The 23,301-nt window shown below is 43.6% G+C and overlaps 1 protein-coding gene across 3 annotated transcripts in view; it reads left to right on the top strand.

The window, feature by feature from the left end:
* Positions 1-23,301, top strand: part of LOC109893154 (vesicle-fusing ATPase) — a 28,887-nt gene extending 5,586 nt beyond the window's left edge. Inside the window, exons 2-22 of one of the 3 annotated variants that reach the window (XM_020486225.2) lie at positions 6,345-6,430; positions 12,692-12,791; positions 13,005-13,044; positions 13,251-13,417; positions 13,631-13,738; positions 14,054-14,129; positions 16,838-16,993; positions 17,245-17,444; positions 17,712-17,877; positions 18,056-18,130; positions 18,270-18,457; positions 18,620-18,715; positions 18,869-19,025; positions 19,232-19,365; positions 19,761-19,827; positions 20,073-20,152; positions 20,331-20,465; positions 20,596-20,709; positions 20,940-20,995; positions 21,444-21,487; positions 22,185-23,011. In XM_020486225.2, the coding sequence (XP_020341814.1) occupies positions 6,345-6,430; positions 12,692-12,791; positions 13,005-13,044; positions 13,251-13,417; positions 13,631-13,738; positions 14,054-14,129; positions 16,838-16,993; positions 17,245-17,444; positions 17,712-17,877; positions 18,056-18,130; positions 18,270-18,457; positions 18,620-18,715; positions 18,869-19,025; positions 19,232-19,365; positions 19,761-19,827; positions 20,073-20,152; positions 20,331-20,465; positions 20,596-20,709; positions 20,940-20,995; positions 21,444-21,474 (2,232 nt within the window). In that variant the 3' untranslated portion in view covers positions 21,475-21,487; positions 22,185-23,011. Of the gene's footprint in view, positions 1-6,344; positions 6,431-10,952; positions 10,971-12,691; positions 12,792-13,004; positions 13,045-13,250; positions 13,418-13,630; positions 13,739-14,053; positions 14,130-16,837; positions 16,994-17,244; positions 17,445-17,711; positions 17,878-18,055; positions 18,131-18,269; positions 18,458-18,619; positions 18,716-18,868; positions 19,026-19,231; positions 19,366-19,760; positions 19,828-20,072; positions 20,153-20,330; positions 20,466-20,595; positions 20,710-20,939; positions 20,996-21,443; positions 21,488-22,184 lie in introns of those variants that run through there. The other 2 variants (XM_020486224.2, XM_031827140.1) reach the window with 2 other exon arrangements.

The following is a 23,301-nucleotide window of genomic DNA, read 5'->3' as shown; positions in this document are numbered from 1 at the left end:
GGCGCCAAACAAAGAGCTTGCAGCAGAATCAGCTAATGAGGACAAAGCAAAAAAAGAACTCATGTGAGTTTAATTGTATTGGAATGGAACCAGGAGGCATAGACATCCTTGGTAGCCAAATCTGCCTGATATATTTTGAAAAGCTTGAAGCTTCATTGCCCGGCTGGACAAATGCAAAAATATATATATTAAAAAGTATAATAATCATGTTGCAGTTATCTCTCATCTTTCACATTTGTCAGGTAAATTGTCACTCAAATATAGGATGGGAAATTCCCTACTGCACAACGAAGCCAAATTGCACAGAACAAATACAAGCACATGATCTTTTTGAATCTTCCTCTACAAAACATGACATACCCTGCAGGTTTGATGTGTCTGCATGGTCTCTCCCTGCCATTAAATCTCTCCAACTTCAATGTAATTACTTTCCAGTAGGGGAAGACAGCCAAGAACTAACTTAAAGTGATTTATCTGAAATTGAAAAAGGAATTGGCTTTCAAACCTACCGTATATTAGCTCAATGTCTTTAGCTGCTTCTGAATTCATAACACATACAGTTGAAGTCGGAAGTTTACATACTCCAGGTTGGAGTCATTAAAACTCGTTTTTCAACCACTCCACAAATTTCTTGTTAACAAACTATAGTTTTGGCAAGTCTGTTAGGACATCTGCTTTGTGCATGACACAAGTAATTTTTTCCAGCAATTGTTTACAGACAGATTATTTAACTTATAATTCACTGTGTCACAATTCCAATGGGTCAGAAGTTTACATACACTATGTTGACTGTGCGTTTAAACAGCTTGGAAAATTCCAGAAAACGATGTCATTGCTTTAGAAGATTCTGATAGGCTAATTGACATCATTTGAGTCAATTGGAAGTGTACCTGTGGATGTATTTCAAGGCCTACCTTCAACCTCAGTGCCTCTTTGCTTTACATCATGGGAAAATCAAAAGAAATCAGCCAAGACCTCAGAAACAAAATTGTAGACTTCCACGTCTGGTTCATCATTGGGAGCAATTTCCAAACGCCTGAAGGTACCACGTTCATCTGTACAAACAATAGTATGCAAATATAAACACCATGGGACCACGAAGCCATCATACCTCTCAGGAAGGAGAGATGAACGTACTTTGGTGCGAAAAGTGCAAATCAATCCCAGAACAACACCAAAGGACCTTGTGAAGATGCTGGAGGAAACGGGTACAAAAGTATCTATATCCACAGTAAAAATAGTCCTATGTTGACATAACCTGAAAGGCCGCTCAGCAAGGAAGAAGCTACTTTTCCAAAACCACCATAAAAAAGCCAGACTATAGTTTGCAACTGCACATGGGGACAATGATCGTACTTTTTGGCAAAATGTCCTCTGGTCTGATGAAACAACAATAGAACTGTTTGGCACTTCACGAAATAGATGGCATCATGAGGCAGGAAAATGATGTGGATATATTGAAGCAACATCTCAAGACATCAGGAAGTTAAAGCTTAGTCGCAAATGGGTCTTCCAAATGGACAATGACCCCAAGCATACTTCCAAGGTTGTGGCAAAATGACTTAAGGACAACAAAGTCAAGCTATTTGAGTGGTAATCACAAAGCCTTGATCTCAATCCTATAGAAAATTCCTGGGCAGAACTGAAAAAGCATGTGCGAGCAAGGATGCTGACAAATCTGACTCAGTTACACCAGCTCTGTCAGGAGGAATGGGCCAAAATTCATCCAACTTATTGTGGGAAGCTTGTGGAAGGCTGCCCGAAACGTTTGACCCAAGTTAAACACTTTCAAGGCAATGCTACCAAATACTAATTGGGTGTATGTTAACTTCTGACCCACTGGGAATGTGATGAAAGAAATAAAAGCTGAAATAAATCATTCTCTCAACTATTATTCATACATTTCACATTCTTAAAATCAAGTGGTGATCCTAACTGACCTAAGACAGGGAATTTACAGTTTAAATGTATTTGGCTAAGGTGTATGTAAACTTCTGACATCAACTGTATCCCTGTGCTGACTCTAAATGCCCTTCAAAATCTGACCTGTTGACTCGCTTACAATGGTTTCAAGTAAAGATTGGTGTAGGGAGAACTGATCCCAAATCAGTTTGTGAAATAGATTGTGTATGCACTTTTTCTGGTGCCATTATGAGAATAACTGATTTGTAGACATAATATACTGGTAAGATTGCCAAACTACCATAGAAAAAGTAACACCTCATTTGAAATTATTGCATAAATATTGTGGTTTTGTAAACATAAAATATTGGCCCGTAGGCATATATAGTATATTCATATACACTGAGAATACCAAACGTTAGGAACACATTCCTAATATTGAGTTGCACCCTCCATTTGTTCTCAGAACAGCCTCAATTCGTCAGGGCATGGACTCTACAAGGTGTTGAAAGTGTTCCACAGGGATGCTGGCCCACGTTGACTCCAATGCTTCCCACAGTTGTGTCAAGTTGTCTTGATGCCCTTTGGGTGGTAGACCATTCTTGATACAAATGGAAAACTGCGTGACAAACCCAGCAACTTCACAGATCTTGACATAAACCGGAGCGCCTGGCACATACTACCATACCCCGTTCAAAGGCACTTATATCTTTAATCTGGCTCATTCAACCTATGAATGGCACACATACGCGATCCATGTCTCAATTGTCTCAAGGCTTAAAAAAAAATATTTAACCTTTCTCCTCCCCTTCGTCGACACTGATTGTAGTGGGTTTAACAAGTGACATCAGTAAGGGATCTTAGCTTTCATACTGGATTCACCTGGTCAGTCTATGTCATGGAAAGAGCAGGTTTCCTTAATGTGTTCTATACTCAGTTTAATTATGTTTCTACTGTATACATCATTGGGTGAACCTGATGCACTAGCTGGCTAGAGGCATAGGTGAATGGCTTCTCCTACTGGTTACATCCATGCATATCGATCTCCAGCACAGACATCTGAATGGATACCTCCCCCAGGACTCCAGCTGATGGAATATTGAAAAGGGATTCCTGAAATAAGGCAGGAGAAAAAGCCCGGAGTGTTCTGTCCTACAAGACTGCAGGGCTGGGCGGGGCATCAAGATTTAGGATTGTGTGTGTGCGGTGTGTGTGTGTTTATACCGCAATCATAAGACGGATCAGTGAACACCCTCTATTCTTAGTCTTGACAGCAGCCTACCACCACCAATGAACCATTTGTGATATGTGTTTTGAATACAGTCTTCGGGGTTTGTGGGGCGTGACAACTTTGAATCCAAATGGTGTCTCATTAAATGCATTGAATTCTGTTATGAATGAAGGTATTTATGTTAAGGGTTTTATTCTTACTACATATTCAAAACCATGTCATGTCTTGCTTGTTTGTGCATAATACAGCTCCTATTACCGTTTTAATTAGCCATACATGACAGTAACCCTGGGGTTCCATCCATTCATCACATAAACTCACCAAAAATACGAAAGATTTCTGTTCTCATGGAAATTCATATTAGTTCTCACATTAAGATAATATTTTCTGTTTACAATGTGAAGAATGAATCTCTTCCTTATGTAAGATCTACATAAGACTGTTAAGCATATATGACCGACAAATGACAATACTACCAGATTTTTGGGTATAGTTTATAGTAGACGCTTAGCATGCTAAAAACTCACATTTCAAAAACAAAACTCTAGCCACAGACCAATTTATTTGGGCAGTGTAAATTCACTGACGTCAAAATGTCCACATGCTTTGGTGCAGTTCAGGACGGGAACAAAACTAACGTGAGTGAAATAAATGATAAGAATGACCCCAACTCTGCCCCGCTCTGCATGCGCTTGCCACTTGCCACTGTCAAAGTGGCATTCCTTCGATTGTGAACCAATGCACCCGATGCTGCTTCAGCCCTTTGACAGACAGTGGTCCTGGCTGTCTCAATTCTCTGTCTTATGTCCTCCTCTTCCCCTCCCTCTTTGCTTGCGTACGTTGGCCCCCAGGTCGTAATATTTTTCAAGGTATGTATGTAAGTCATTTCCTCATGTATGAACTCCCACGCCACCCGCTATACGTCTAACAGCTTAATTGGACAGTCAGTCGGATTTACTGGAAGTAGCTTTATCCGCCTCGTCAACTCCCAGGGTCTATCGAAACTATATCGATATGGTACACATCATCTGCCACTGCAGATCCATTGACGGAGTTGGAAATGCAGAGAGGGAAAATATTTGATTGAGTGCACAAGCAATTCATTATCATCCATTACTCCTCCACTCCAGTTTCACTAAGAGTGTACAGACCTACGCTTGAACCCGGGGGTCAAGCGGAAAAGCTTAAGCCTATTTATTTGTCTTCTGGCTGAGCGAGCGCTGGCGGTGTGGTAGATGAAGGGGTAGGCTAGACTGCATGTGGTGATTTTAGAAATGGGGCAGGGCAGTGTGCCAGCACTGCAGTGCAATACGCACCTCTCTATAATTTACCACAACCCAAGCATTCCCTTTGCTCCCAAACATTGCGACTCCCGACACCCTCTGCCCTTTCTCCTCGCTCTCCGCTCCCCAGCCGCCAGCGCTCAAATGTCAGACAAGCAAGCGTACATGGCAGGCCTGTGTCTAACTATGAGTAAGCTAAATACAGAGATGGCTATGGCAAGCATATCTTCACAGGGTATGTTCACAACCAACGTATAGGATTGTATAAAATCGAACTGAAATGAATGGCGATTCGTCTCCTTGTTATGTCATTAATTAAATATTAAAGACCCAGACTAAGAACACACTTTATGACACCCAGACGAAGATGCAACCTATTTAGACCCAGACCAAACCAGTTGTTATTTTAGTCCAACTTGGCTCTGACAAGTGATGGACTTGCGTGTTATTTCACCCATACATGGCCACATACAGTAACTGACAAGATGGTATTCAAAGATGCATCTTGAGTTGAAAATAAACAAAGACAGCCGTCTCATCATAGACCATCAGCCCAGACCAAGACTGTTTTTAAATGGTCTAGACTAGTTTTGAGATAGAGGGTTCTCAATCTCCCCTGATGTGTCTTAAAAACTGGAGTAAGTATTGCGTCATTATCCAGATCACATTCCGTCTTTTTATTTAACTAGGCTAGTCAGTTAAGAACAAATTCTTATTTTCAACAACAGCCTGTCCAGGGGCAGAACGAACTTGTCAGCCCGGGGATTTGAACTTGCAACCTTCCGGTTATTAATCCAACGCTCTAACCACTAGGATACACCGCCGCCCTGAAAAGTGTATTTTGTCGTCACAACAACCTTTTTGTAACATGGCCTTCTCTGGGATTTTTAATTGGAACAATATGTTCTTTCTTTTTCTCATCTTTTCTCTTTTAACTGAAAGTGTTCAGAGGTTTGTCTTGTGTACCAAAGGGAAGGCTCTGTACTGCATAGTGTCCTTGGTATGTTATGACAGTTCTCAGGCGGTCTGGAAGCTGTGCTCTTAGCAGCAAACAAAGATCGGCGAGATTCATTTTCACTCTGTAACCTTTTCGCTCCGTGAATTGTGCGAACAGAGCTACGGAAGAGAATGTCAATGCCGTGGATCCGTGCAATAGTCTGACATAAGAGTGTAGAAACTCGCCAACAAGAGTTGTGTTTCGATAAGTTACCGGCGACTAAGAAAGAAGTGTTCTTTAGTTTTTTATATCTTGCCTTTTGAATTTGCCTTTGGTTCCATTGTATTTTGTATGTCATCTGTTCATTCCCAGTCTTGTAACGACTGTAACAGATCCTAACAAATGAACTAACTAGCTAACTGTATTCGGCTGCTTGTTGCTGCTCTCTGGCGTTGTCTGTTTCAAGGCTGGTTTTATATATGCATTTGACTGTCTTGTGATGTTGGACAAACATTGCTGTTGCCTAATGAGTTGAGATATGTTGAATATGGAGAGAAACTAAACATGATCAATGTTCCACACAAAGACATTCTGTTACATATCTACAGGATACTGTTGCATTGCAACAAAGTTGAATTGTTCATTATATACCCAAACACCATAGTGTGAACTACCAGAATTGAACTGGATGTTTCTTCATGATTTTTGATGAAAGTCAAAGTGTCTCCTGGTTGTTTCTTAGCCTCAGTCTCAACAAGGAAACCCAAGTTGCTTGATGATGCTACTAAATGTCAAATGAGTTTTCCTTTGGGAAATGGAAAGGAAATGCTGCGTCACCACTCAACTACTGGAGTAATATCTCCCCTTCAACTTATCCCACTTCCTTCTTCCCTCCTTCTCTTCTCTCGGTTTATCTACCTTTTCCCCTCTCTCTCTCTCTCTCTCTCTCTCTCTCTCTCTCTTTTTTTCTTCTTTCTGTTCTCCACTGCAGACGATGCAAGCGGCACGATGCCCGACAGATGACCTGTCGTTGACAAACTGTGCTGTGGTGAGCGAGAAGGATCTGCAATCTGGACAGTGAGTAATCACACTATACAGTGTAGCTCTCTGTAGTCTGGAAAATCACACTACATCAGGGTTCCCCAACTGGCAGTTTTCTGAGCTTTTTTAAAGAGAATTTTTTTCATTGTTGGACATAAAAAGACTGTAAAAACACCAGACAACCAGCTCCAAGTGATTTTCAATTTTTTGTATTGCTACGCATAATAGAGAGACACGTGAATGGATACAAACGTAAGCAACGTTTGAAATGATAATATTTTTGTCAAATATGATTCTTCTTGCGGTCAATTTGCAGTCTACAAATTGTAATGTTCCGGGCCCTCAAACAATCCGCTCAAGATAAAATCGGCCCCTGGCTGAATCTAGTTGATGATCCCTGGTCGACGTGCTATAGTCTGGTGTAGCGAATACCACTTGGGACCTTACAATAATGCCTTACAATAATGTATGTACCAGCCCTGTTTGAGCACAGTTTTGGCCACTCTGCCTTTGCTTCTCTGCACTGTCACACTGTCTTCCCAATGTACCGTCAATATATATATATATTTTTAAATATCAAAGGAGATCAGGTGTTTCAAAATGTTGAAGATTGTGCCTTAGCATTTATTTCAGTGTTCTCCCTAGATTTATTCTTACTTTAGGTGGAGTCCAGGGAGCAGATGGGTGTGGCTAATGTTTCCTAAGTAACAACAGGAGAAACGCTGTTCACATCGACTCTGTCTCTATAAGGGCATTTACAAATAAGCCATTGAAAAAAAGAGCACAGGTCCTTGCGGTGTATTGGCGTGACGTACTGAGATAGGACGTCACCATGTCAGTAATGGAATGTGAGGGATTACACGGTCAGTGATGGAGTAAAGACAATGAGTCTGGTTAATTTAATTCAGTATAATGTCTTAATTTAGCACGAGTTGTAAGTATACGATTGAACAGTTGCGACAAGGATAACGTTGGAAAACGATAGTTATATCTGAAAAGTGAGTTAGTGTTGTCGAGATGGAAAACACTGTGCCAAAGTTTTGACAGCTACAGTGAGCCTGCTACGCTTGGTCCACGCTGGACCAGGTGGTTGATGGTGGATGGTAAAGGATTAATATTGTCCTGTGACGTTGATCCGGTTACAAAACAACGGAGGAGAGCTTTGCTTTTACGTCAGGCTGGGACAGATGTGCAGGACATTTTCTTTACACTCGCAGACACCGGAGAACCAACGGACAACGTCATGCCTCGAACACCCTGTTGTTTTGGGAGCCAATGCCAGATGGTGTCCTTGTCCACACCCCGACAGTGAATTGCGCAAAATAGGACGCAGCATCATCTAGATATGTATGCAACAAAAGTTCCACATTCATCAGCTGCTACCATTTCTGTCAAGCCGTCCAGGCTTACAGTTTGAAGCATACATTCGGTAAATCCAAGTTATGCACCACACCGAACGTACTGCAACTGCCTCTGCAACGCAATGCTGCAAGGCGACCGCAGAGTTTCATTGGAAATGAATGTATTTCTGGCGTACCAAAATGCAAACTGCGCTGTCGGTGTGTTCTAAGCGTCAGGGCTGTGGTTGTGTTAAACGCATACTTCGTGCCACAGGTGAACACAGCGTTCGCGAGAGACAGACATTTTATCAACTGACACAAAACACTGGTGAGACAGTTCAGCAATGTGTTACTCGTCTTAGACAAGCAGCTAAAGACTTTGCTGGAGATAAGGACAATCAGATTAGAGATGCCATACTTAGCAAGTGTAATACTGAATATGTGCGACGAAAACAATTGGAGGAGGGCCCTGGGCTAACATTACCACAATGTGAAAGAATTCAAGTGCAAATGGCCGCCATGCATGCGAGTATTTTTTGATATCTTTTTTATCTTTTTTTTTATTTTTATTTTTTATTATTATTATTATTATTATTATTTTAATATTTTTTTTATTAACAACAAATCAATACATAAAGCACATGAGGGAACACAAGCATACATAGATTACAAATAATAGACAATCGAGCTAGGGGGTACAATATCACATTACAATTACACAAGGACCTTAAGGGACATGCATATACTTACAATTCTAACAGCTTTTTTGTTAGTAGAGCATTTAACCGTCTTAAAATACAGTTCAATTTCTTTTTGTAGGGTACGAAAATGTGGTTTTCTGTTTGTAAATTTACATTTGTGTATATGAAATTTGGCCAAAAGAATAATGAAATTAATTACATAAAAATGATTCCGCTTATTTCTATTGTATGTAAAGAATCCAAACAGTACATCTCTCCACAATAGTGTAAAATCTTCATAAATGTGTTCAATTATAAACCTACTGATGTCTTGCCACAGTTTTCTTACATGCATACAATGCCAAAAAAGATGCACAACTGTTTCTGGGTGGTCATTACAAAAGGAGCAATTTGAGTTGATGTTTTCCTTAAACTTCTTCATATAGTGGTTGGCAGGATAATATTTATGAATAATTTTAAAGGAAATTTCCTTAATTTTGTTAACAAGTAGGTATGTTTGTGGCAACATCCAAACTTTTTTCCAACAGATATTATCAATAAATCCATTCCAATAAGGCATGACATAAGGTATAGATACAACATCCTGCTGAAACAAGGATCGTATCGCTCTGTTGTTGAATGGACCAAAAGAGAAACAAATCTTTCCTACTGATGAGTCAACAGGGTCAATAGAAGGTAGGCTCTGAGGGTCAGGTCTTGACATGTTCCTGAATAACATAGCAACACCTGAGGGAATGGCATCTAAAACAATTGCAAAATCTTTAGGTGTTACAGGGACCTTGTAAAGTGATAAGAATTCTTTATAACTGAGTAAAAAACCCTCTGCATTTACCAGTTGGCTCACCAATAGGATATTATTTCTGAACCAATATTCTAAAAACAGAGAGGTATTTTTATACAATATATCACGATTATTCCATATATAATATCTGTGTGGAGAAAAATTGTGTTTATAAATTAAGGACCATGACAAGAAAACCTGCCGATGAAAAGCAGAAAGTTTCACTGGAACTTTGTCAATATTATAATTGCAAAACAACATGAAGTTAAGGCCACCCATGCATGCGAGTACAGATGCTAAAGATAACGAGACCGTGCGTCATGTTTTCAAAAAGGAGAGGAAATGTCACAAAAACGGCTGAGACAGGATGAAAAAGGAAAACACCAGTAAAATGAAAACTGTAACTCTGTAACTGACCCCATTCTCAGTGGGAGGGAACAGTTTATTCATGCTAATTGACTTTGGGGCCCAGGAGTGATATAGTAGAGGCGAGCACATGGGGAAATATTGAAAATAAGGCGCCGTTCATCACGGACTGATAAAAAGCTATATGCATACTCATCAGGCCGTGCCATATCATTGTAATATGTGGACGCGGGAGTACCGTTGCTAGGTAAAGAGACTGCCATTCAATTGGGTGTGCTAGAAGTGGGTGTTGACATAGCAGCAGTGACCGATGTAAGAACTCCGCTTATAACAGCAATATCCCAGGTTGTTTGACGGGGTGGGTAAGCTAAACACAAAGCAGATCAACCTACATGTTGATCAAATGGGACACCGGCAACGTATCGGATGATATCATCGTCCAGGCCCCAGACAAGGATATTATCGTCCAGGCCCCAGACAAGGTGACCCACGACCAGCGGCTACATGCTGTCCTCAACAGGCTGGGGAACTGTGGGCTGACTCTCAACTCAGAGAAATGTCAGGTCAACATGGAACATAAACAACCAATTTGTCCATGTTCCATGTTGCACTCATAGAAAGGCGTAAGGCCCAGAGCTGAACGAGTGAGAGCAGTGGTCGAGGCCAGGGAGCTTGAGACGGCATCAGAGGTTTCCTTGCTTTCTAGGTTCAGTGGGCTGCAGCAGTAGGTTTATTGCCCAGTTCTCTACACTCTCAGAGCCTCTGCGGAAGTCAACCAAGAAGGAAACAACATTCCACTTCGGACCGGAAACAGAAGGCATTTCGGACATTAAAAGAGTAACTGGCTGAATGCCGCGACACTCGCATACTTTGACAAAGACGCTCCCACAAAAGTCATAGCAGATGCAGGACCAGTGGGCCTAGGAGCTGTTCGTGTGCAAGAACAACAAGGATACATTGTTCCAGTCTGTTATGTGAGCAAGTGTCTGTCAGAGTGTGAACGTAGATCTTCACACACTGAACGTGAGGCCCTTGCATTGGTTTGGGCTTGTGAAAGGCTTCACCAGTGTGTACACGGCAGGGAATTTGATCTAGTGACTGATCACGAGGCTTTAGAGGCTATTTACAGTCCTCGTTCAAAGCCATGCGCTCGCATCGAACGGTGGGTGCTGAGACTCCGACCCTATGACTTTCGAGTTGTCCACATGCCGGGGAAAAACAACACCGCTGACCCTCTGTCTCGTCTAATTGGGAAGACTGCAGTGAAAGACTCACACACACATAGAACAGAGGACTATGTAAGATTTGCGGCTGTGAATGCGACTCCAAATGCAATGACCACAAGGGAAGTGGAGGAAGCATCAGCTGCAGATGAAGAGCTAAGAGAGGTGAGAAATGCTATTCAGAATGGGTGTTATGAGACACGCCAGGCATTTGCACCCATAGCAAATGAACTGTGTGTAATTGGACAATTAGTCCCAAGGGGAAAGCTTCCAGATATAGCAGAGTGACCTGGAGGCACGGGGCAATAATGTCGAGCAGAAAGGGAAATCCAAGATCTATGCCGACAGCCGTCACAGAGCTAAACCCTCCGACGTGGACGTCGGATATCAGGTTCTCCTAAAATAGGAGAAAACAGACAAACAACTTTCAACAAGATACCACACACTGTGGTCAATAAAGAGGGAAACAATGTGGTTGTTCAATCTCCAACTGGAGCCAGGTATTCAAGGAATACAACATTCGCTGAAGAGGTATATATTTGAGGAGCCGGATCCACAATCAAAGGACCACACACAACGGAAAGAGACTGGAGCAGTCCTAATCTGAGACGGCACATAGACTCCAAACCAGAGACCGCCTGTGAGGGATCACCACAAAGATCACAGACACCCGAGCAAGTCAGGCCTCACAGACAAATTAAACTGCCACAGAAGTTAACAGACTTTGTAATTAAATAATGATCCTGTACTGAAAGGGGCAAAGAGAACCAGTATAAACTGAAAAAAAATGACAAATAAAAAAGGACTAAGGCGAAGACTCTGAATGTTTGAGTGACGTTGTGAAGAAAAAAACCGAAAGAAAATAAAGAAAAGTCCATTAGGAGAACAGAAATAATAAGACATTGAACAGATTTCAGTTGTTTATTAATAACATAAAGGTTGCTGTACAGATAAAGAATATGTGCTGTTGGGTAGGTCAGGTTGACATTGAAGTTCATATCCAAGTAAAGGGGGGGATGTTGTGTATAGGACGTCACCACGTCAGTGAAGGAATGTGAGGGATTAAACGGACAGTGATGGAGCAAAGACATGTTGAAGTTTCCCTCGGAGTCTGGTTGATTTAATTCAGTAGAATATCTTAATTTAGCATGAGTTGAAAGTATACAACTGAACAGTCCTAGCATTGAACCTTGTGGTACTCCATATTATAACCAGTTGTTAAATAATAAATAGGAATCAATAAATAGTTGAATTCAATAGCAGCTTTTCCCACCTGATTTCTCTGTCTCTTTTCTGCTCATTGGTAGGGACCACACAGAGTATAATCTCTTGCTAATTTGAGATTAGTCCTCCAGCCATGGAATCCTCTTGGTTCTCAAAGGGGAAAGGGAGGGAGTGTTGTTTAGGATCATGTTGTTGATTTGGACATATAGCCCTGCCACCTACCCTCTCCTCTATTCCTGGGAAATGTTGGATTCATTTTTTTCTTACATGGCTGTTCTACCCATAATGAAATTCTATTTTCAAATATAAATATGTTGTTTTGAACACTATAGTCACTCCATTACAGTGGGGTTTTGACTGAGATTGGCATCTCCTCTGTTTCCTCTCTGCAGAACTAGTGCACAGCGGTCTAAATATGTGTATTCATTTTTCTATTGTCATATAATTAGTGTACCGTTTTTGCTGTGAAGGTACTGTCTTTTTCTGATTTCATACTACAAACTATACTCTATAATCATCATTCTAAAAAATTGTTAGCAGAATAGCTGTTAGGTGGGGGGGGGGGGGGTGGTATTTGTAAATATGATATTCTATTGAGGTCATGCCGTTGCCTGCATATATGGAACAGATGTCCACGAGTCTCTCTAACCCTCTCTCTACAGACATGTGACTGTGAAGACTACACCAACTCACAAGTTTGTGTTCACCACAAAAACCCACCACGCCATAGTCCCTGGCACTATCGCTTTCAGTCTGCCACAGGTAATAAAAAAACACACACACTCCAGATCTGTATATTATACTGAATGTTCAATCTATTGTACAGTATACCCATAGATCTATTTATACTCTTAACAAATTTTCTGCAAAACTACCATTCTAATTTTTGATAGCATACAGGTCCCTCTTCTCTCTGCTTCCCTGCAATTCTTGGCCGACTTGTCTCTCTTCTCTCTCTCTCCCTCTCTCTCTCAGAGGAAATGGGCCGGTCTGTCCATTGGACAGGAGGTGGAAGGTAATTCAGAAAGCTATGACCACAGCGCTGCCTCATTTACACTGCACCCTGCACAGTCCCTAATATACTGTACCTTCACACCTTGACCACAGCCCATAGCTCACCTTAACATACAGCACCTATTTCATTTGACAGTACAGTATTTCTGTGAGTACAAATTATACGGTACTAGAAACATATCTGACACCAGTCCTCTCCCCTCATAGTGGCCAACTACAACTTTGACAAGTCCCAGCAGTGCATCGGTGCCATGACTATAGAGATTGACTTCCTCCAGAAGAAGAGCACGGACACCAGCCCCTACGACTCAGACAAGATGGCCAGCGAGTTCATTCAGCAGTTCAACAACCAGGGCTTCTCTGTCACCCAGCAGGTCAGTCAGAACAACAAACACTCCTGCCGGTCACAACTCTTCACACTTTTCCTGCACACTTCCCTTCCCTGGAGCTACAAGGAAAAAGACTGGTGGGTAGGAGTGCAAACGTGGGAGGATTGGGATGCAACCTCACACAGCCTTCCTCTCATCCTCTCATCCTCTCTCTTCCTTTCATCTATTATTCTTCCTGTCCCCATCCCCCCCCCACAGATGGTGTTTAGTTTCTGCGACAAGCTCTTTGGGCTGGTGATCAAAGACATTGAAGCCATGGACGCCAGCATCCTCAAGGGAGAGCCAGCATCAGGCAAGAAGCAGAAGGTACCCAGAGTTACCATTGACCTACTGCTGTAACAACTCAACCCTTCATGATATGGACCCCTGTCGGAATTACCCCCCTTCCTTGAAGTAATCCATGATTAGAAATGACTGGACAGGTGAATGCCAAGGGGTGGAGCCCTTGCTTTCACCTGCCCCTTCATTTCGAACGGGGTCTCTATTTGACGAGGGAACGTGCTGCTAGGGAGCTGGTCGAAGTCCAAAAGGAACTCTGCAGAATTGTACGAGTTTATTTGGAACAGTTATTTGTAATAACCAGTAGTTGGTAATAATTCCAACAATTCCTGTTTCACTTAGATTGACATTGGCCTGCTGGTGGGGAACAGCCAGGTGGTTTTCGAGAAAGCAGAGAGCTCCTCCCTCACGTTAGTTGGTAAGTTACAGAGGAGTACATACAGAATACAGGTAGATTATGTAGGAGCTACAGTGCCAGTCAACAGTTTGGACACCTACTCATTCAAGGGTTTTTCTTTATTTGTACTATTTTCTACATTGTAGAATAATAGTGAAGACTTCAAAACTAGATGTCCTAACCGACTTGCCAAAACTATAGTTTGTTAACTAGAAACATGTGTAGTCGTTGAAAAACACGTTTGACTGACTCCAACCTAAGTGTACGTAAACTTCCGACTTCAACTTGTATGTGATATTTCACTTTTTTATTTTGACTAAATTTGCACATTTCTAAAAACCTGTTTTTGCTTTGTCATTATGGGGTATTGTGTGTAGATTGATGAGGGGGAAAAAAGCGATGTAATCAATTTTAGAATAAGGCTGTAACGTAACAAAATGTGGAAAAAGTCAAGCGGTCTGAATACTTACCGAATGCGCTGATAACACTCTCTGTGTCCATGGAACAGCCCATCTTCTGCACCATTAACTACCTTGAACTACACTGGACTATGTACAAACTGGAAAAAACATATCCATTTATTGTAGTAGGGGACTTTAATAAAGTAAATCTGAGGAAAACGCTTCTGGAATTCTATCGACACATCTGTGCTTCAAACACAACACCGACCCCTGGATCATTGCTACTGGCTAGAAGTCCCTCCCCTGCCCTCCCTTCGGCCAATCAGATCACAACTCCATTCTGCTCCTCCCCACCTATCGGCAGGAACCTAAATAGGAAGCTCCCCATGGGACTGTTCAACATTGGTCTGACCAATCGGAATCTATGCTTCAAGATTGTTTTGATCATGAGGACTCTGAAATGTTCCGGGTCGCCTCTGAGAATAGTATCAATGTATACACTGACTCGGTGACGGGGTTCATCAGGAAGTGCATAGAGGATGTTGTTCCTACTGTGACGATTAGAACTTATCCCAAAAACGTGGATAGGTGGAAGTATTCTTGAAAAACTGAAAGCGTGAACCACCGCTTTTAATCATGGCAAGGTGACTGGGAACATGGACGTGTACAAACAGACCAACTACTAACTCCGTAAAGCAATCACCGAGGCAAAACAATAGTACAGCCACATAGCGGAGTCGCAATTCAAAGGCTCAGACACGAGCTAGTTCAGGACCATGTCACCTCCACCTTACCCAACACCCTAGAATCACTATAATTTACATATCGCCGCAACAGATCCACGGACAATGTAATCGCCATTGCACTGCACACTGCCCTATCTCACCTGGACAAGAGAGATACCTATGTAATGATGCTGTTCATCAACTACAACTCAGCCTTCAACACCGCAGGGCCCTACAAGCTCATCATTAAGGTTACGGCCGTGTTTCTCCCTGTGCAACTGGGTCCTGGACTTGGTGAAGGTAGGCAACAACACCTCTGCCACGCTGCCATCCTCAACACGGGGTCCCAACAGGCGTGCATGCTCAGCCCCTCCTGTACTCCCTGTTCACCCATTACTGCGTGGCCACACACACCTCCAACCCAGTCATCAAATCTCATGATGACACAACATTGGTGGGCCTGATTACCAACAACGATGAGACAGCCTACAGGGAGGAGTTGAGTGCCCTGGCAGAATGGTGCCAGGAAAAGAACCTGTCCCTTAACGTCAAGAAAATGAAGTAGCTGATTACGGAAGACAGCAGAGAGAGCACGGCCCCATCCACACCGACAGGGTTGCAGTAGATACGGTAAAAAGCTTCAAGATTCTCATCGTGCACATCACTGAAAACCTGAAATGGTACATTCACACAGACATCGTGGTGATGAATGCAAACAGCGCCTCTTCAACCTCAGGAGGCTGAAGAAATGAGGATTCGCCCCTAAGACCCTCTCAAATTTCTATAGATGCACCATTGAGAGCATCCTGTCAGGCTGTATCACCGCCTGGAAGGGCAATTGCACTGTCCGCAACGCACCGGGCACACTGCCTGCCCTCCAGGACATCTACAGTACCCGGTGTCACAGGGAGACCAGCCACCCTAGCCACGGCTTGTTCACCTCGCTACCATCTAGAAGGCGGAGACAGTACAGCTGCATCAAATTTGGGACTGAGAAACAGCTCCTATCTCTAGGCCATCAGCCTGTTTATCAGTCACCACTAGCCTTAGTCACTGTTCTAGCCAACTACCACCCGGTACCCTACTCTGCACCTTAGAGGCTTCCGCCCTATATACATACAGTAGATAGTCATTGGACACTGATCCCTTTAATAATGTTTACATACTGTTTTACCCACTTTATATCTATATACTGTATTGTAGTCATGTCTCATTCTATATAACTACTGCTGTACACACCATTTCCATTCATATATATTCCGGTCTCTGACTTTGCTCTTTCTGATGTTTCTTTATTTCTCTGGATTATGTGTGTTGTTCCTTTTTTCCATTGTCCTTGCTAGGTACTACTGCACTGTTGGAGCTAGTAACCCGAGCATTTACCTGCACCTGCTATAGCATCTAAAAATTGGTCTACGCAAGCAATAAACTTTGATTTTGATTTTTGGATTTGATTTAGACCAAGATTGATCGAATCCTTCAACCATGGGAAAATGAACCCGTCTTTATCCATTGTTACACTTTTTTTCATCGTAAAGTCTATTTGAGTATGTTTTTAATGAATTTGAAAGAAAGTTGTGTTTGATTCCTCTCTGCCCACCAGGCAAAGCCAAGACCAAAGAGCAGCGTCAGTCCATCATCAACCCGGACTGGAACTTTGAGCGCATGGGCATTGGTGGTCTGGACAAGGAGTTCTCCGACATCTTCCGCCGAGCCTTCGCCTCTCGTGTCTTCCCTCCTGACATCGTGGAACAGATGGGTAAGGCTCCCCACTCCTTGGTCTTCGTTAGATCGTGCGGGTACTACCTACAGTGGCGGGCACAAAAAAAAGTACGGTCGAGCCGCGGTATTGGCAGAACAATTGCCGCATTGCATGTGCAACATTGCGCCTCTCGGTGCCTCCTAGTGATAATTTGTCACAAACTAAATTGTCTGTGTACACAACTGGAGCATGCTGTGTTTTCAAATATTCAGAGGTCTATAGACAGTCGTTGTTCCATTGCCACCCAGGTTGTAAGCACGTGAAGGGAATCCTTCTCTTCGGGCCTCCTGGTTGTGGAAAGACTCTGATGGCCAGGCAGATTGGCAAGATGCTCAACTCCCGCGAGCCCAAGATCGTCAACGGCCCTGAGATCCTCAACAAGTTTGTTGGAGAGTCTGAGGCCAACATCCGCAAGCTCTTCGCAGATGCAGAAGAGGAGCAGAAGAGGGTGAGTGGCCAACCACCATCTTTTTTTTGATGACCAGAAGTAATTCATCGAACTAGTCCTTACGGAAGTTGCAGCGATGGGATAAGATTGTAACTACCAAATTGAATATCACAAAATTGAGGAGAAAAAGGGGTAAAAATGTATTTAAAAAAAAAATCCATCCAAGAGGATAAGATCACAAACAAATACGTACATGCATGACTGACTGTCTCCCTCTCTTTCTCTTCATCCACTCTTCCTACTCACCCCTCTCTCCTCTCGTCCTAGCTGGGTGCTAACAGTGGTCTGCACATAATCATCTTTGATGAGCTGGATGCCATCTGTAAGCAGAGAGGTACTGGGCAGGGCAGTACAGGAGTCCACGACACGGTGGTCAACCAGCTGCTGTCCAAGATAGACGGAGTAGAGCAGCTCAACAACATCTTGGTCATAGGTAGGTAGTAGGTACACTCTTCTATAACATACTGGTCATAGATGGTTAGATTTGAGGTATAGATACCAATCTTACCCTAAGCCTCACATAGCACTAGAGATGAATGCAAGACTCTGGTTTAACTAGTAACTCCATCTTTAACTTTGCATCCCCCTTTCTCTCGTTCTCTTCCCCACAGGGATGACCAACAGGCCTGACCTGATAGATGATGCCCTGATGAGGCCTGGCAGGTTTGAGGTCAAGATGGAGATCGGTAAGAATCCCACATCTTCTCTTATCTCCTGGCCTGTTTCTTTTCATGTGTTCCGCCACCCTTTATTGTGTTATTGTAGTGACTTCTCTCCCTCCCTGAATCCATTTTTACCTTCCTTCCCTCCCTCCCTCCCCCTCAGGTCTTCCGGATGAAAAGGGGCGTGTTCAGATTCTCAACATTCACACTAATAAGATGCGTGACTTCGGCCTGCTGGCTCCTGATGTGGACGTGAAGGAGCTGGCTGCCGGAACCAAGAACTACAGTGGTGCTGAACTGGAGGGGCTGGTCAGAGCTGCCCAATCAACAGCCATGAACCGCCACATTAAGGTTAGAGTCCAGCCAATCAACAAACATGAACATCCATGATACGGTTAGACTATCCATTTGGCACATTTGAACACACAGGTGCTTTGAGGGGCTAACGCTGTCCTTTTAAGTCTACTGTATACCACAGTCAGATCAGACTGCTAATTCTTTCTGTGTGTCCAGGCCACAGCCACAGTGGAGGTGGACACAGAGAGAGCCGAGAAGCTGCAGGTCACCAGAAGCGACTTCATGGGCTCCCTGAACAACGACATTAAACCAGTAGGCATCTCTATATGTGTATTTTTACAAAGGATAGGCGGCAAAGTGAACAGGGTGTCATTTGAGATGGACCCTTAATACTGTCATTCCAATCCTGAGAAGTTCTGCCCACTCCCCTTCCTCTTTATCCTCCTCTCTCTCTTCCTCCCCCAGGCATTTGGTTCCAACCAGGAGGACTACGCCAGCTACATCATGAACGGCATCATCAAGTGGGGCGACCCGGTGACCTGTGTGCTGGATGACGGGGAGCTGCTGGTGCAGCAGACCAAGAACAGCGACCGCACACCGCTGGTGGCCGTGCTACTGGAGGGTAGGCCTGACCACACACACACACACACACACACACACGTGTGAGCGAACACACGTACACACACACGCAAGTGAGCGTAGGCACATGCAGGTGGAGCTCACACACTTAAGCGCACACACACAGTTGAATAACAGCCCCCCCCCCACCACACACACACACACACACACTCTCTCTAACAGTCTTTATTTGTCCATCTGTCCTCTTAGGACCCCCTCACAGTGGAAAGACGGCCCTGGCTGCCCAAATCTCGGAGAGCTCAGAGTTCCCCTTCATCAAGATCTGTTCCCCGGACAAGATGATCGGTTTCTCCGAAAACTCCAAGTGCCTGGCTATCAAGAAGGTGGGTGTGAAGCCTGGCACCATGACAGAAAGATGGATACCTGCACACTGTTGAATTTCTCCTGTAGTTTTATTAAGTGTTTTGACCCTGATGTCTTTGTAAAGATGGCACCATGCCCATAGAAAGAGATGACCACTGTGCCAGAATCTGGTCGAATGGTAGACTAGATGTGGCACTGCTGACTCTGGACCACGCATTTCCCCACAGAGTTAGGGGTTTGATCCCTGGGTCCACCGATCTCTTTACTAGCGACTTCTCCTTTCCTTTTCCTATCTGACGTAACAATAATAACTGAGAGCAGAAGAAAGAGATTATTACCAGTACTTCCTGTATGGCATTATTATGCAGTCCTGTTGCGTCATTAAACTCCATATCCCCTGCCTTCCTTCCCTCAGATCTTCGAGGACGCCTACAAGTCTCAGCTGAGCTGTGTGGTGGTGGACGACATTGAGCGTCTCCTAGGTGATTGTCTACCTCCTCGTTCCTCTGAAACCTCCTTCTAGTCTAGCGGGCCTCCCCGATCCGTCTCTAGTGGAGCAACAAACTGGTATCTCTCTTTTTAAAACTTTCCAGTGGCGCCGCGGACTAGCAAAGCGCTGTGTCTCAAAGCCAAGGCCCGGTTCTCCCACGCTAAGGGAGTCGGTGGCAACACTAGTGGTTCCTGTCCGAAGTACGGTTCTGATTTCTTTGTGCTCCGCTCCTTTTAGACTACGTCCCCATTGGACCTCGCTTCTCCAACATGGTTCTCCAGGCCCTGCTGGTGCTGCTGAAGAAGACTCCTCCGAAAGTGAGTGTTCACTGTTCAGTACAACACGGGCATGGCTGCATTACTGAATGTAGGTGTTGCGTTATGCTAATGTGTTTAGTTACACCGGCCTGTGTGTGTGTGCGTGTGCGTATAAGTGTGTGTGTGCGTGTGCATGTAACGTGTGTGTAAGTCTGTCCGTCCTTTACTCTGCCTACAGGGCCGTAAGCTGTTGATCATCGGAACCACCAGCCGTAAGGAGGTGCTGCGGGAGATGGAGATGCTGGACGCCTTCAGTACCACCATCCACGTCCCCAACATCTCTACTGGAGAACACCTGGTGGAAGCCCTAGAGGTACGCACACTCCCGCAAACAAACAAGTGAACACACACGATATACATATTGACGAAGAGTTTCAGTAGTTAATGCTGCTGTCCTGTCTCGTGTGCCATGTGTTTACTCATTGATGTGGTATCCATTGCAGCTACTGGGAAGCTTCACGGACGCAGAGCGGGTGACCATCGGCCAGCACGTCAAGGGGAAGAGGGTCTGGATTGGCATCAAGAAGCTCCTGATGCTCATCGAAATGTCCCTGCAGGTCAGTGGCAGTCAGCGCTCCTCCTCCTCCTGATCGTTCAGCTGCAGAACAGTCGACCACAATCGTTGTCTTGTAGCTATGGTCGCTAGAAAGGTTTCATGCCTCAAGAAGTGGCGCAAATGGCTTTCTACGGTAGAGCCTGCATAATGCCACATATGCACTGTCAAAGTGCGTGTCTTCTTCTGTAGTGCACTGGTGTTAATCTTTGGTTTCCTGCTTCCTTCCTCCAGATGGATGTGGAGTACAGAGTCACTAAGTTCCTGCAGCTTCTTAGAGACGAGGGGGCGTGAGTACCCCCCGGCCCCTCCCCCCTTTCCCGCCCACGCAATCACCCTCACCCTGCCTGCATGCGACACAATCACGGCCTCCCAACCACTTCCTTTCTTTGACTTTAAAACCCTGCCTTCCTCTCCTGCGTATCCTTCATTCCATTTCTATCTCTGTGAATATTACGACAATGATACTCAACAACAGGCACCAGGCTAAAGTTTAAAAAGAACATGATTTACTTGTAGTATAACTAGTATAGTAGTAATACTAGTATATCAGTGTTACTTAACTGACACACCGACACAAATGGGATCCTATGAACATGGAACCCTGTGACACGCTTGTTTATGTTCTTGAAGAGGGGTATGAATAAAGTTGTCACACTCACTTTACCTGCCCGCTGGCTGCCAATGCGGTCAGAGTATCAGTCGTTGACCGGTGTGATCTCATCTTGTCATCACCAGGTTGGATGACGCCAACCACATCCGAATTTAAGCTGTCGCCGAGGGTAAGGGCACCAGTAGAAGCTACGGGGCTAGCTACGAGGCTAGCTTCCCAGATATTTAGCTAGCTTCCCTAGCTACCTCCTCTAACTTTAGGGAATAGCTTTCCTCATTCAGCTTCATTACAATGATGCCAACGTTTTAGAGCTCTAGAAGCCCCTGCTAGCACTTCTGAGATCGTTCCTGTGTCTTATATACCTTTACAAGAAATACCCTCTGGCCAACTTGTGCTGTGAGCGACCAAATTCTACATTACAATGATCACGTTATCACCCAATGACACATCTATTGTTTAGGTAAACTGACATCAGCTGTCCAGACTGCATGACATACTCCTGTTCCTCAATCATGTCTATGCAATAGAAACATTACATACGACAACCTTATCATCATTCCCTCCCTGTGTCATGACCTTGACCATGACGTATTGTCCAGATTGTCATTCAGAGGCTGCTTTGACCCTACTGTGATAGTCTCTGACAATTTTTCTTCTTGTTTTATAGCTTATTATTATTATTATTATTATTAAGTCCTGTTCAACATTTGTTTCTGACATTTTGTTGTTGTTGTGTGAGTACATGCTGTAGTACAGTCGAATGTGGTTTTACGATATGTCATGCGTTTAAGGTGGGGGGGACACTGGTAAGTCATTGTCACCTGAATCCATTTTATCGTCATCTCTCTACACGTCTGTCTCTCCAGTGAACGCACCGACCGCAATGACCGCAGCTACAAGTTCGACTAGAGCTGAAGGAGCGTCTGACCAAGAGACAAGAGGAGGAGAGGAGGACGCCCTCTGTTTGCCATCCATTCTCATCCAACCAATCCGAGAGGGAGAAGAAGTCGCCCCGCCCCCTCTCACCCACGCATGTTTCAGAGGCAACTGGCGTCATCATCCATCCACCCGACACTTATCGACATATCACCTCACAGAAACCTATTGAAAATCGTACTGTTCCAATATGTTATCCGTATGAAACGCAATATGGATTGCAAAAGTGCTGTCTTGTGCATTGTGCATATATTTAGCCACGTATGTTTTAGCTTCCTGTATTTACAGTGCTGTGTATCTGTCTTGCTATCTATATTTATGCAGACCAGTAAGATATATCAGTCTTGAAAACATGATATCTGTATTCTATATACACATAGATTCATATGAAGTGCAAGTCATCGCAACTATTTCAATATTCCGATGATAACATAGACAGTGTGGTGGAAGTGAGAAGTGTCGTTTCAGGTGTAAATGTACCCCCCCCCCACCCCTATATTATTTATTTTCTGTACATAGTATATATAAGATACAGTATATCATGACTGATTTCAAATCATTCTATTGACTATTATTGAGTAATATATCAGTATTGTTGTTGATCTCACTCCAAACTTGAAGATTGTGGTGTTGGATTATAACTTGGTTGTAGTCTGTCTAATATAGTGTGTGTGTGCTCGAGACCAGTGTTAAACAATTCAACACGTTTTGGAAATGGTATATGGTTAAAAAGAAACTTTTATTACTTATCAAATCAGCTCTGTGTGTGACTGTGATTTCAATATTTTGTGTGTGTATGAACACGCATTGCTTCTGTGTATGCCTGTAAGAGTGAGCGTGTTTGTGTCTGTGCGCAAAGTACAGTATGTGTGTAATTTCATCCAAATTTGACCAGTCTGTTGTTGCGATGCGTTTGTTCATTTATTGCTTTATGTGAACAGTGCATGTTGTCAAAAGCTATTTTTATGTTCTGTGAATTGACCGTGTGTGTCGACATGCCGATGTGTTATTGCAATAAAAGCACAGATACACAAGGTTAGAACAACA

This window comes from Oncorhynchus kisutch, linkage group LG6 (genome assembly GCF_002021735.2).
Source record: "Oncorhynchus kisutch isolate 150728-3 linkage group LG6, Okis_V2, whole genome shotgun sequence".
Lineage (NCBI taxonomy): Eukaryota > Metazoa > Chordata > Actinopteri > Salmoniformes > Salmonidae > Oncorhynchus > Oncorhynchus kisutch.
Note: the sequence above shows the minus strand (reverse complement) of the source record. Positions and strands in the feature narration are given on the sequence as shown.